We start from the raw sequence: 12231 nt of genomic DNA on the forward strand, positions 1-12231 counted from the left end.
AGTTCATGTTCTTTTCTTCACTATGTTACGGTACGCACTATTATGCCATGCAATGCAATACTATTTTGTTATGCTTCGTTATTGTGTACTGTACCATGCTATATCACATTATGTTTGCCAGGCTGCACTATGTTATGTGGTCTTTCTCTGTAACATGTGGTGGTGGTTGTTATTTTGTGCTATGACATGCTGTCCTACGTTGTTGCGTTATTCTATTGGTTCATGTTGTTTTTCTTCTGAGCTATGCCACGTGTGCCATGCCGTGCCACATCATTTGTTAAGCATGTGTACCATGTGGCTACTTCACATGCCCGTTCAGCAATCCATATGTCAGAGGCATTGAGTAGGGTGCCATGTTTTATGCACATAAGGTTCGACCTGCCAACCATACACGTCTGCAAATGGTTGTTGCGACACAGCAGTCCGATAACAGTTCAGGGCCTGGGAGCGAAATGGATTCTATTGGCATTACCACGCCCTGGATATGGGTGGGGCAGAGTGCAGGATTGAGAGGAGGAGGAATGCTCCAGTGCTGTTTCTCTGCTCCATTTGGATACGACTCTCAGGCAACATTCTTCCAAGCCCCCCTCACCTCATTACCTTGAAATCCCTCATACTGCACTTCACACGTCTTGGGAGGATAGCTCAGCGGCAACGTGCTTGTCCTAGAAGCAAGACAAGATAACGCGGAGCAATACAGGTTCGATCCCTGGGTCCGCACTTTAAAACCTCTGGGTATTGAGCGCGTTCTAAATAACCCATTACAATTGCAATTGGATCTCCCCCCCAACAAAATGTGCAGCTCAGAATAGGTCTGTGTCACAACATGTTCTAGATCAGGGGTCTGCAACCTTTGGCTCTCCAGAGGTTTTGGACTGCAACTCCCATCAGCCCTAGACAGCATAGTCAATCGTGAGGTATCATGGGAGTCATAGTCATGTGAAGAGCCGCAGGTTGCTGTAGATGGTGGTCTGTCTGTTCTTCAGTCTATAACAGACCCTGAACCCCAGAAGTGTAGGTCTCTGGTAATCTGACTGATCACCCTGTGATACCCAAGCTCACCCGCTGCCCTCGTGAAACAGACGATATACCTGAACAATAATCCCAGGCCATTTCTGTCTTGATTTTATTTCTTCAGATCTTCACACTGGGAACATTAAGGATAGACTCCTTGATTAGAGCAGCACAACAAAAGGGTGTTTGTCTTGGATAGAATTCTCCCCGAGACCCTGGCAGGACAGATAGACATACCCAGGTCCTACCACTTTGCTGCCAACATTAACCGTATTTCCGGTTATATCTTTTCAGTTTTCCAATTCTTTACCGCTCTACATATCTGTCGCTCTTTGGACACCACCGTTTTTGACTTTAATGCATTTCCTTCTGTGATGAAATAACAGATCGAATTTAGGTGTGTGCCACACCGCACCAATTTGTTTTATATGTTTGAAGACTCACGAAAAAGTTTTGTTGTTGCTTTTTCTCTGTTAGTTCTTTGTTGATTGTTCACTCGTCTAATGCTTGACATATATTATATTATATATATTAAAAAACGTTTGTTATGTGAAAAATGCCTCACGGTTGTATCTCATATATTGTACTAAGAGGATTTATTTTCTCAAAAAATTGACCCCAGCATTTATTGCTTACACATAGAGCTACTCAGGGGAGGCCTAGGAATCAAATGACCCCCACTTTAGCTCTTTACCCCCGGCATAGCGACACTTCTTCCTTTTTTGATGATCCTCGTGACTGACTGGCCTAGAGGGAAGTATGGAGATTGCCAGCAGGGCTTCTGTACCATGGCACTCTTTTGTGAGAGCACTCAGAATTGTGTGCATTTTTGCATGCAACACACACATTTCTGAGGCTATTTTCGCTTGCAAGGTGCAAAATGGGGCCACTTTGAGGAAAAACACAGGGCCTCTCTCAGTGCCGAGTCCACTCCTGGCTGTTGCAGTCCCTCCGCCCCGGCCGATGCTGGTGGGAGGTTCATTGGAACACATCGTAATGTTAGGTGAAATACCACATTTTGCTCACTTTTCCTGGCCTTGCAACGGTCCTGTGTTAAAGTGGTCCCAGTTTTTGCTGACTGGAGACCCCTATTGCTGAGCAGACTGCACCACTCTTCTCTCACCTGAAGGCCTGGGCAACACCAATCAATAAACAATGCGATTGCCACTCCCGACTCCCGAGAAATAACATATCGGCCGAGCAGACCATCTCAGTGACTAATCGATATGCGATCGAAGCTTCCAACTTGGCATATATCATAAATAAGCTGATGAAAGTCTGCTACTTTTCAGGCTGGCTCGGGACCGAGCGCCTACTCATTGTGTAACGGCCATGGCATGTTGGCTCAGCACGCATGGGCTCACCCTAAAGACTGATCAAGCAGGGGACATAGTTCAGAGGGTGAGGCCTAGCAGGGCACATAGTCACTAGGGCAGTGGGTGTCCACACCTTTCCCTCTTGCTGGTAAGAAGCTAGACTTGAGGATCAACCCAGACCTTTTACAGGCACCGAGACAGCTTTATAAAAAAATAATAATAACAATAAGGGTATTTTCCGAAATTCAATTGTTTACCTCCTTGCAGCAGATTTCCACGCCCTGGTTTTTGTTGCACGTCCCCCCTCGCGGGAGCATGGTAGTTCCCAGGATTTGTGCCTGGGTCACTAATGAAAGGAACGAGCCAGTCCCGGCTCGTCAGTCGAACCAAGAACTGAGCCCGGTGTGATTCATTGTAGCACCATGCTGGTGCCACACCGTATGCAGCAGGCCCACTGGCGGGGCCCTGCATCAGGATGGTGCCCCGCCGGGCAACACTGTCCCCATGGAATGATTGTGCCGTGTGACCCCGGCCTGGGTGCCACCAAAGCCGGGGCTGCAGTGAACGGGGTGTCCCCCGCCCACGTGCCCCACTCCGATGATCTGGAGTCAGCAGGTTGATCCCGGCCTGGTCTAAGCTGCTTGGACGCAGCTTTATGGTCGATGTCGGGTGATCCCGACTTCAGCGGTGGCCCGCACCGGTGATCCGGGAGCCGGCCACAACAGTTTTCACAGCCTTGTCCTCTTTGAGACGTGGAAAGGTCATTGCTTGGGCCTACCTGCGTACAGAATCTGCGTATCACGTGAAATGCAGCGGCCCCTCTTGCAAGTGTGGTGGGCGGATGGGACACCCTCTCCCCAAAGGACAAGTTCACTGACTCTCTGGGACCAGGTGCATTTACTAAAGCGTCTTGTGCATCTGCCTCGAGGGAGATGCGTGATCTGGACAATTGGGTCAGACACGATGCTGAGTGCCAAAAGCCGAGTCAACATCTCTTGGGATCGCAATAAGGCAGTCAGAAGAGGCGGGATACAAGGGTATACTAGGGAAGCAAGGGGGAGACAATACAGGTACAGTCCCCCCCCAAAAAGGATTAACTTTTGGAGAGTGGCCAAATAAAGTTGAGTTCTAGGTAACCTGCAAAATAGCAATTAACATATTCATGTATTACCTCTAACTCTGCTTCCCACTTCCCAATCTGGTTTTTGAACCCACCATGCTACCAAAACTGCTCTTCGGTTGGTGTGCAATTCCCTAATATCTGCTCGCTACACTAAGCAGGCTGCTCTCTTAATATTTCTTGACCTGACTTCTTGTCCTGCTTTCATCTCTTGGCTTTCCGGTTCTGTCCTCAACGGGTTTAAATCTTACATAGCTAATCATACTTAGTCTGTTTCCTGGTCTGGCCCTTCCTGTCTGACCATGCCCCTTTAGCATGGTGTCCCTCAGGGTTCTCTTGTCGGTCCCCTCCATTTTTCTCTTTATACTTGTCCTCTTGATCCTATTGTCTCACACCACTTCATTGTGACGATGCTCAACTCTTTCTGGTATTCTCCTCTTTCTCATCTGTGATTCATGATAACATTTCTTCTTGTTTACTGGCTATCCAATCTTGGATGACTAATAATTTTTCCGTCCTACATTCTTCTAAAACTGAAGTTCTCTTCTTTCGTGCTCCTACGATTCCTCCCCTGTTTCCACCCATCTCAATTTCTTTCCCTCCCTCCACCTTAGCTATTTCCCCAATCGCTCGAAATCCTGGTGTTTATCTGGATTTTTCTCTGTCCTTCGCTCATCACATCTCCTCTATTTCACGCTCCTGTCATGAACATCTTTACACCATTCACAAAGCTTGGCCCCGTATTTCTTTTTATGCCACTTAACTGCTTGTATCTTCGCTAATATGTTCACTTCTCTTTTATTTCACCTCTCTTCTCTTTGGTCTCCTCTTTCACATCTAAGCTTTCTTAAATCTATTCATCACTCTTCCATTCATCTACTTTCTCTGTCTTCTCGCAAATTCCCATTTCATCGGCTCTTTCTTCCTTTGATTGGCTTCCCTTCCACTCTCACCTTAAATTAAAAGTTCTCTGTTTGGTTTTCAAATTACTTCATAATCTTTCTCCACCCTTTCTATCTTCGCGTGTGTCCTTCTACTGGTTCCATGTAATAAAGTTGTCGCGAAAATGGGCGTTTAAAAAGAAATCGTGGCAAAAAGGCTGTGGTCTGGCCCTCGCAATCCATGTTATGGATGGGGGGACCTCCCCCCCCAGCCCCTGCTCCCCTTGTGTCGTATAATGGAAACACTTCTACCGGGTTACACCACAGCCTTTTTGCCACGATTCTTTGTAAAAACTGACATTTTTCAGCGACCATATTACTGGATACCCTTCTACTCCCCCAGAGCGATCTCTTCGCTCTAACTCCCAATTTCCTCTCATGGTTCCACGCCCACAGTCAAGCTTTCATTCTTTTCCCTTCTCGTGCTGCAGGAGGTTGGTTATTCATTCTATAAGGCATACATGCGCACAAGCCGCGCATACATAGCAAGACGACTTACTGGCATAGTGCCCTCTGCTCTATAGGAAAGCAGTGTGGGCCCATGCTAAAATAAAGACTCTTCTGCTAAAACAAATACAAATTAATACAACTAATATCTGTTATAGTCCCAGCTCAGATCCAAGCTGGAGGCCATCTCTGAACCTCTGTTGAAATGATATTTGACACCTTTTTTTGTGGAGTTACAATTGTTATGCTCATTATTCAGTGTGCCAGGATGTGTCAAACAATGACTACACGCAGTTGACTGTCGCAAAAACGGTTCTGAGTTATCTTTAATTCTGAAAGGCTTTACTATGTTCAGGTTCAACAGTGTATCAGCATACATTTTGTCTTTGTGCACCAGAAAAGAAAACATGTACATTCTCTAAATCTAAAATCATAAAATGAATGCTATTGAGTTTAGCATTATCAGCACGCACCATTTCACTCCTTTGCCTGTGGCGAGTCTTCCAGTAAGTGTAAATGTCTGTGAGGTGTGTACCTCATCGTTATATCTGGTCTCAAAGCTGACACACACACCCCAGTTAGCAATCCAGTCTTCCAAGACAGCAAATGGTATGACAACATATCCCCCTTTCTGTTTACAATGCTTAGTTGATTTCCTTAATGCATACTTGCTAGGCAAACATAAGTGGTTCGCTGATTTTGTAGCACTTCAAACCCTAAATGAAATGTCACACAACAATAGGACTTATGCAGGTGTCTTTCTCACACAGTTTCTTTGCTATGTGTCTTGAAATTAGAACAGTAGTAAAACTCAGGTGAGATTTGTAGGCTCACGTCACTGTGTTATGATACAATGGAAATTGGCTTTTGGTTAATTCGTGTCTTTTAACTACTTAAAAGTTTGCAGTAGCCTAGAACAGTCAACTCTGTGGCCTGATCCGTGGGAGCATGCTAATAAAAGCACCTCTGCCCTGGGCACACATGTACAATGCGGAGGCTTACCCTGCCAAGAAATCCTATTTTCATCACTGTGAAGTAATGTTCCAGTGTGAGTCAAGGTTTCACTTGTAGTGTGAGGGAGTATTTTTCTGTTTGAGAAATATCTAATTTCCACGGAGGGTTGGTTTATATGCAGGAGAAAGAGGGGGGCTTGTTCCTGGCTATCTTGCTTATGGCTTTCAAAGAATTGCTCTTACACGTTGTTAACTGTGATGTGATTTTGCTTATATTTGTGCAAGTGGTTGGTTTATGTTGTCATATACATGTAGTACATTGGGGGGTTCTTGAATCCCGTTGTTGTCAGCCGACACGTGTTTCGACCCGAGGGTCTTTATCAAGGCGATTGGTACTGGCTTGTAGCCCCCTGTGGGGTCCTGGTTGATGGTCTGGTGCTTGTGCTGCAGAGACAGTGGCTCCAGTTGGGCCTTGTGGTGCCCGTGATGGGCGTCCTGAGATGTCCTATCTAGAGCCAACTACTCTTCTTTGTTAATATGCAGCATGAAAAATTTTGAGGTGTCACAGGAAGAAAAGGCCCCGTCTTCACATGCACAGGAATTTTGTTAGCGGTGTGCCCCTCTATGATGCGTGGCTGCTGTTCCTCACTCACTCTACTTCTTTTTTTCAGTGTACAAGTCCCCCGAGTATGATGAGCTGGGCTTTTATCTGCTGCTGGACCGGCTGGTCTCGATTGGATACCCTCACGAGATCATAGAGTACAAGTACGACCAGACATTCCCCACTAGGTAAGCGCGTGCAGGCCTGCGTGGCACACACATAACTTCAAAGTACCCTGTTAGTCTTATTTATTCTCTCCACTAGTCTCCTGTATAATGCACATCTGGCCATTCTACAAAATGCACACCTGGCAATCCTGCCTAGGAAAAAAGGAGCCCTGAAGCCTGGCCTTGGCCAAAACAGCACACACCCAACACACACTGTGGCTTGGTAGTTCACACATATGAAGCTGCTACCATTGCCTTCCTTAGATTTGTTATTTAATAACAACAGTAATGAATTTGAGGTTTTAAAACACCTACAAATGCCAGGTAGATCATAAATACCAAAACCGAGACACTTTGCATGGTTGTCCAACTCCAGGCCGTGATGGACGGAATCGAGACAGGTTTTCTGGATATCCCTCAATAATGTTCATGAGGAAAAATGTGCGTACATTTAGAATCATTGCATGTAAATTTATCTCATGAATATTAATGAGGGGTATTCTGAAAACCCGCCATGGATCCGACCCTCGAGGCCTGCAGTTGAGCTTCAAGAAGCAGAGCTGGACCTGTGCATGGCTTTTCCAGAATGAGAGCACAGAGCAATGACTTCAAGCATTGTGGATAGAAGCATAGCACCATAGGGTACTGGTGTCAGAAGCACCCAGCACTATCGTTTAGCACTGGGGCCAGCAGTGCACAGCATCACCATGAAGGTGTGGTGCAAGCAGCACACATCACTGCCTCTAAGCAGTGGGATCAGCAATGAAAATCACTGCCACCACAAATTGAGGCCTGCAGCACAAGGTGCTGCCGCTGACATAGTGACCTACTAGCCAATGGCCCCACACATTCTGCTACAGCCCTGCCGTCAAGTATTTGTACCAGGATTGATCAACCCCACCAGTGAGCCTTGTGGCAATTCATGTGCAGCGCGACTAACCACCCATATGGCAAGCAACGTGCAGTACTACTGCAGAGCGGTGATGGCTGCAGCACACAGACATGACAGAAGCAGCAAAGATCATTTGGTTCTCCTGGCGGACAGGCTGCAAAGTGCTCTGCAAGTGAGCTCAAGTCTCCAAATCAGCAAGGCACAGCTCCACCGTTGAGATTGAAAACCTGGCACGCACTGCGAAACAAGAAGCAGCAGTGTGTCTCTCAATAGAGGCAAATGGAAGAAGCATCAAAATGGCTGAATGATTCGGTTCTATTGACTTACTACGGAGTCCAGTGGCCACCAAGATCAACCGCGGACGTCCTTGTGATGGCCGTTTCTTTTGAGAATGTTCTAGAAAGAAAAAGATGCTTGCAGTGCTAGAGTGTAAAGCACTTGACTCTCCTATCAGGAAAGCGTGACACTGATCAGCAAGCCACACTAGAGAAATACTTGCTCGCAGTGCCGCAAACAAAGCAAGAAAGTGCTTATGAGGAACGGGAGACGGCCTGGATGTGGAGAAAGAGGGGCCCTGTGCTGATCCAAAGACTTTCTGGTGATGTGCACTACAAGAGCAAAGGTACTTGCACCACAAGTAACTGGATTTGATAATTCAATGTGTATACTACACAGTATTCCAACACGTATTTCACTCAGTGCGAGCTCTCTCAAGGCATTACATATGAAAAGAAGAGCACATGTCTTATACAGTTCAATGCATCTCTAAAACGTATAGGATCTCATGTAGTGAAACTGCAACTCATCATGTTATTTGCATTGAGTTGGACCCCTTCTCTGTTATGAGGTTGTCGAGTTGGTTTGGTGATGTGTGTTCACTTAAATGTTAATAGGGCCCGCCTCCTTTCTGTTCGTGGGTTCACCTGATAGGCATTCAAGAGCAGCATATGGACTGCTTGTTCGGCTAGCCTATAAGCAGACGGCGAATCCCCTCTGTAGGGTTTGGACTGCAAAGTGTCACCACTGGCCACCAACCAATAGCAAGGACATCAAGGATTACAACATTGGCTGCTGACCTTCCAGAACGGTAACCAGAACCTTGTCTCGGGGGATAGCTCAGGGGCAACATGCTCGCATTTGGAAGCAAGACGATGCGGAGCAACACAGGTTCGATCCCCGGGTCCGTGCTTAGAAACCTCTGGGTATTAAGCAAGTTATAAATAACCAATTACAACCCGTTCATTAGAGAAGAGAACCTGACAGATCCGGCAAATTAAAGCTTGCATGAGCAACACCAAGACAATTGGAAATAACAAAAGTCGAAACACACAGAGTGGCACACCTGGGCCTAAAACCCAAGTGGCTACTATAAACTTCGAGCACAACGAATCGGTACTAATGAAGCCCCCAAAAGACATTTGGTTAAGCTCCCAAAACACCAATGAAGCACAATGGATCCACTAACCAACCAACCAACCAACCCGGGGACAAGCACTTTCACTGATAGTAATCACAGAACAAAATCCTTTGACAAACACTCAACGCTGATGCCGCTAATTTGCAGGGTTTCTGCGGAGCAATTAAAAGTACATTAGACTACCAACCGTCTTACAAGGAACCTGAGCTACAATATGACCTTAAAGCGCGATTAAAGCATAGCCTTCATTCAACCATTGCCTAACCTTTAAAAGAAACCTAGTGCAGGCCTTAGGGAGCCCTGAAAGCAAGCAGAGGAAGCACACAGGCCCAATGCAACACAAACTGAAAGGGCTGCCAAATACTGCCAAGCTGCCCACCAGCCACAGAGGGAGCGAACGTACAGACTGACCTTAACATCACCGGTGAAAGGTAGTTCAAGCATTCCCCCAAAAGTGCCCGCAGACGTGTAATAAATCACAACATAGCGCCGTGTTGAGCAGATCAAAAGCATTCTGACAATCTGTATCCCAAGGTACAGGTAATGACAGTCTTTCCATGTCAATGTCAACAAAGGTTTAATCAAGTTTCAGCGGACCCAAAGCAAGTATTCGGCTGCGCAAGGGCCCTCTGTGCTTGAATGCTTGAATGCTGTATCTGTAGCCTTTAAACATTGCCCGCCTGAACATTTTATTTATTGCCATTGAAGTGTAACTGGTTGTGTAACAGCGCCTAGATGCCCCAGGGGTTAGCGCGCTTTATAAATGCATAAATAAATGAATAAATAAAATAAATGTGATCCCTACAAAAACCCAAGTGAAGGAATTGAAACTTAAGCATCGGGGTTCAAGAAAAAAACTCTCTGCCAAAAGGCCGTGTAAGAGCCGAGCTCTTTTGAATAAAGGTGCAAACGTGGGCCCTTTGCATGCCCCTGCCATGGCATAATCATGTGACACATACGGTGTCTACACATGCCCGTCGCAGGGTGGAAGAGTGTGCCGCGGACCCCGGAAGAGGATGTTTAGCAGGACTTCAGAATCCACCAAAGCGTGTAACCTTCCATGGTACCAAAAGGGGCAACCCAGGGCGAATCCCTTACTCTTTCCTGGCCCCCAAGATGCTGTTAGATTTATGTTTATGTTGAGTTTGACAAACAGTGGTCCATAGCCCCACTGTTTGCATAATCTCAACTATACAAAAAGAAGTGTATGTTATGTATCCAATGGTGTAGAATCATGAAGCATAACACCACATCTTCATTTGATCTCTCTTAGTTTGCACGATGTATGTATCTTGTGTTTTGTTCGTTTTTAGCATCAGAATCTTTTGTATTGATATATGTATTGTGTCCAGTGATGCTGACCTGATTGATGTGAAAAGATGTTTTGATTAAATATGAACATCAAGTTTTTGAGTAAAAAAATTGCAATAGCGCAGGCTCGAATTTTTTCAGCTACGATATCCTGTGACCAACTTGTATATTTGTAGGAGTGTTCTCAAAATCCTACTTAGAATAGAGGTCCTTTGTTTCTTTTTCATGTCCACACAAAGGTTGAGGTTGCTTGACTTTTATACCTTGGCCGCATTTTTTGTTGTGGAGCATCTGCCTTGATAGGAACTTGCTCCCGTGTGTTGGGAGCCCACCCTTGGTCCTGGAATGGCCACAGTGTGCCGGGACATCACACCTGGGCACCGGCGTCCAAGGAAGTTCTGCTGTCAAGAGGAAGAGCAAGAGCCTCTTATTGCCACATCTTGCCCCAGCAAACCACCACAGAGCGCCCACTCCATTACGAAACCTGTGTCAACACACTTTCCCACAAGTTGCACTCCACCACAAGGGCTCCACTCCCCATAACCAAGACCATGGCCGCACGCCTTAACACAAGTTCAGCTCTGTGACCATCCATATGCCGACACGTGAGGATCTGACACGCCAGTGGCCACAGCTTTGTTAGGACCACAGCACAAGGGCCCGGGTCCCTATAACCAAACCCAGACCTGCACACGAGTTCCACCCCATGGCCAAACAGGTATCAACGGCTACAGGAGGGGTCCAAGCCCCGACTGAGCAACTCGCTGCCAGCACCCCATCACCAGGGCTCCCTCGCAAGAGTCCCATTGCTGAGCCAGCAGTGGCGGCAGCGTGGAGGCGAAGGATGGCTGTAGATTATCGGCACAGGCCCACAGTCCCTCAGTCTCTCAGTCCCTCAGTCCCTCAGTAGGATAGCATGGATTGCTAGACTCTGCCCACCCCTGGAAGCGCCATCCTTTGTTAACTCTTTCCTGTCTGCTCTGTCCAGGGGCCTGGTGTTTGATGCGCACTACGGAAACCTGCTGAAGGTGGACTCCCACGGGAACCTGCTCGTCTGCACCCACGGCTTCCACTTCCTGAAAGGGTAAGTCTCCTCTTCTTTTGTTTTCCTAATGATTTTGTGGGAAAGAAAGACTCGTTGATCTACTCCGGCCTTCACTGTGAGGCCACTCTCTCTCTTTCGCATCTAACCCTCACACAGTCCTGCACCGCCCCTGCCCTTGACACCCACCCTCCATGCCCTCAGTGAGGGCCCTGTAGAGGCCTTTCTTACCCAAATGATGTCCCGTCTGCATAACACAAAAAAGTTGAGGTGCCCCCTAAATAATGTGACAAGGGGATGGGAAAATTAGATTCAGTCAATCTGGAGACTTCCAAGGGCATTGTGTTGGGGGGCCCCGAACAGTGCACCCTCATTGCACCCCTAAAGCTGCAGACCAAAGGCATGCACCTCATGCCCTGCAATGGGAGGCCCAGGTTGGCTGAAGATGTCATTTAAAAATAAATTGTTGGGGAAACTCATCTGAGGCAGCTGTGCGCTGCATAGGTCATAATGGAGGTGTTTCTCAATGCAGCCTCCAATGGCTGATTTGGAGCTCCATGAGCCCCCACCTCCAATTGGAACTTCATTCATTTCCGGCAGAGTACAGCTGTAATCAGGCTTAAACATGTCTGTGATAACACCTTTCCAAGAGGTCTGTCTCGGGCAAGCAAATGCACATTTAAAGTGAGAGAGGCTTTAGTTTGTGAGGACTGATGCATCGTTTGAGAACATGTGCTTAACCTCAGCCCCCACCTTGTTACTTCATTCATGTCAAAATCCTAGATAAAGCGACTGAGGGAGGGGTAAAAAAAACTGTGGATTATCGTAGGACGGGTTTATTGGTCTCGGTACTGCCAGAACAAAGAGAAACAGCCAGCGGGGAGCTGAAACCCTAAATGGCCACCCAAAAACGTCATTATGTTTTTTCATCAAGTTGGTACTGTAGACAGGTTGGAGAGAGTGGACGGCCGGATGGTGCCAGCAAAGGCAAGCTGTAACATGCACACTGC

General features: G+C 46.8%; 1 protein-coding gene across 2 annotated transcripts in view; it reads left to right on the forward strand.

Annotated features, from left to right (window-relative positions):
• The window catches only part of LOC138492057 (cytosolic purine 5'-nucleotidase-like), a 270570-nt gene that overhangs the window by 115690 nt on the left and 142649 nt on the right, over window positions 1-12231 (forward strand). For both annotated transcript variants that reach the window (XM_069619009.1, XM_069619008.1), the window contains exons 3-4: window positions 6463-6580; window positions 11168-11263. In XM_069619009.1, the coding sequence (XP_069475110.1) occupies window positions 6463-6580; window positions 11168-11263 (214 nt within the window). The remainder of the gene's footprint in view (window positions 1-6462; window positions 6581-11167; window positions 11264-12231) is intronic.

This window comes from Ambystoma mexicanum, chromosome 10 (genome assembly GCF_040938575.1).
Source record: "Ambystoma mexicanum isolate Mex_15411 chromosome 10, UKY_AmexF1_1, whole genome shotgun sequence".
Taxonomy (NCBI): domain Eukaryota; kingdom Metazoa; phylum Chordata; class Amphibia; order Caudata; family Ambystomatidae; genus Ambystoma; species Ambystoma mexicanum.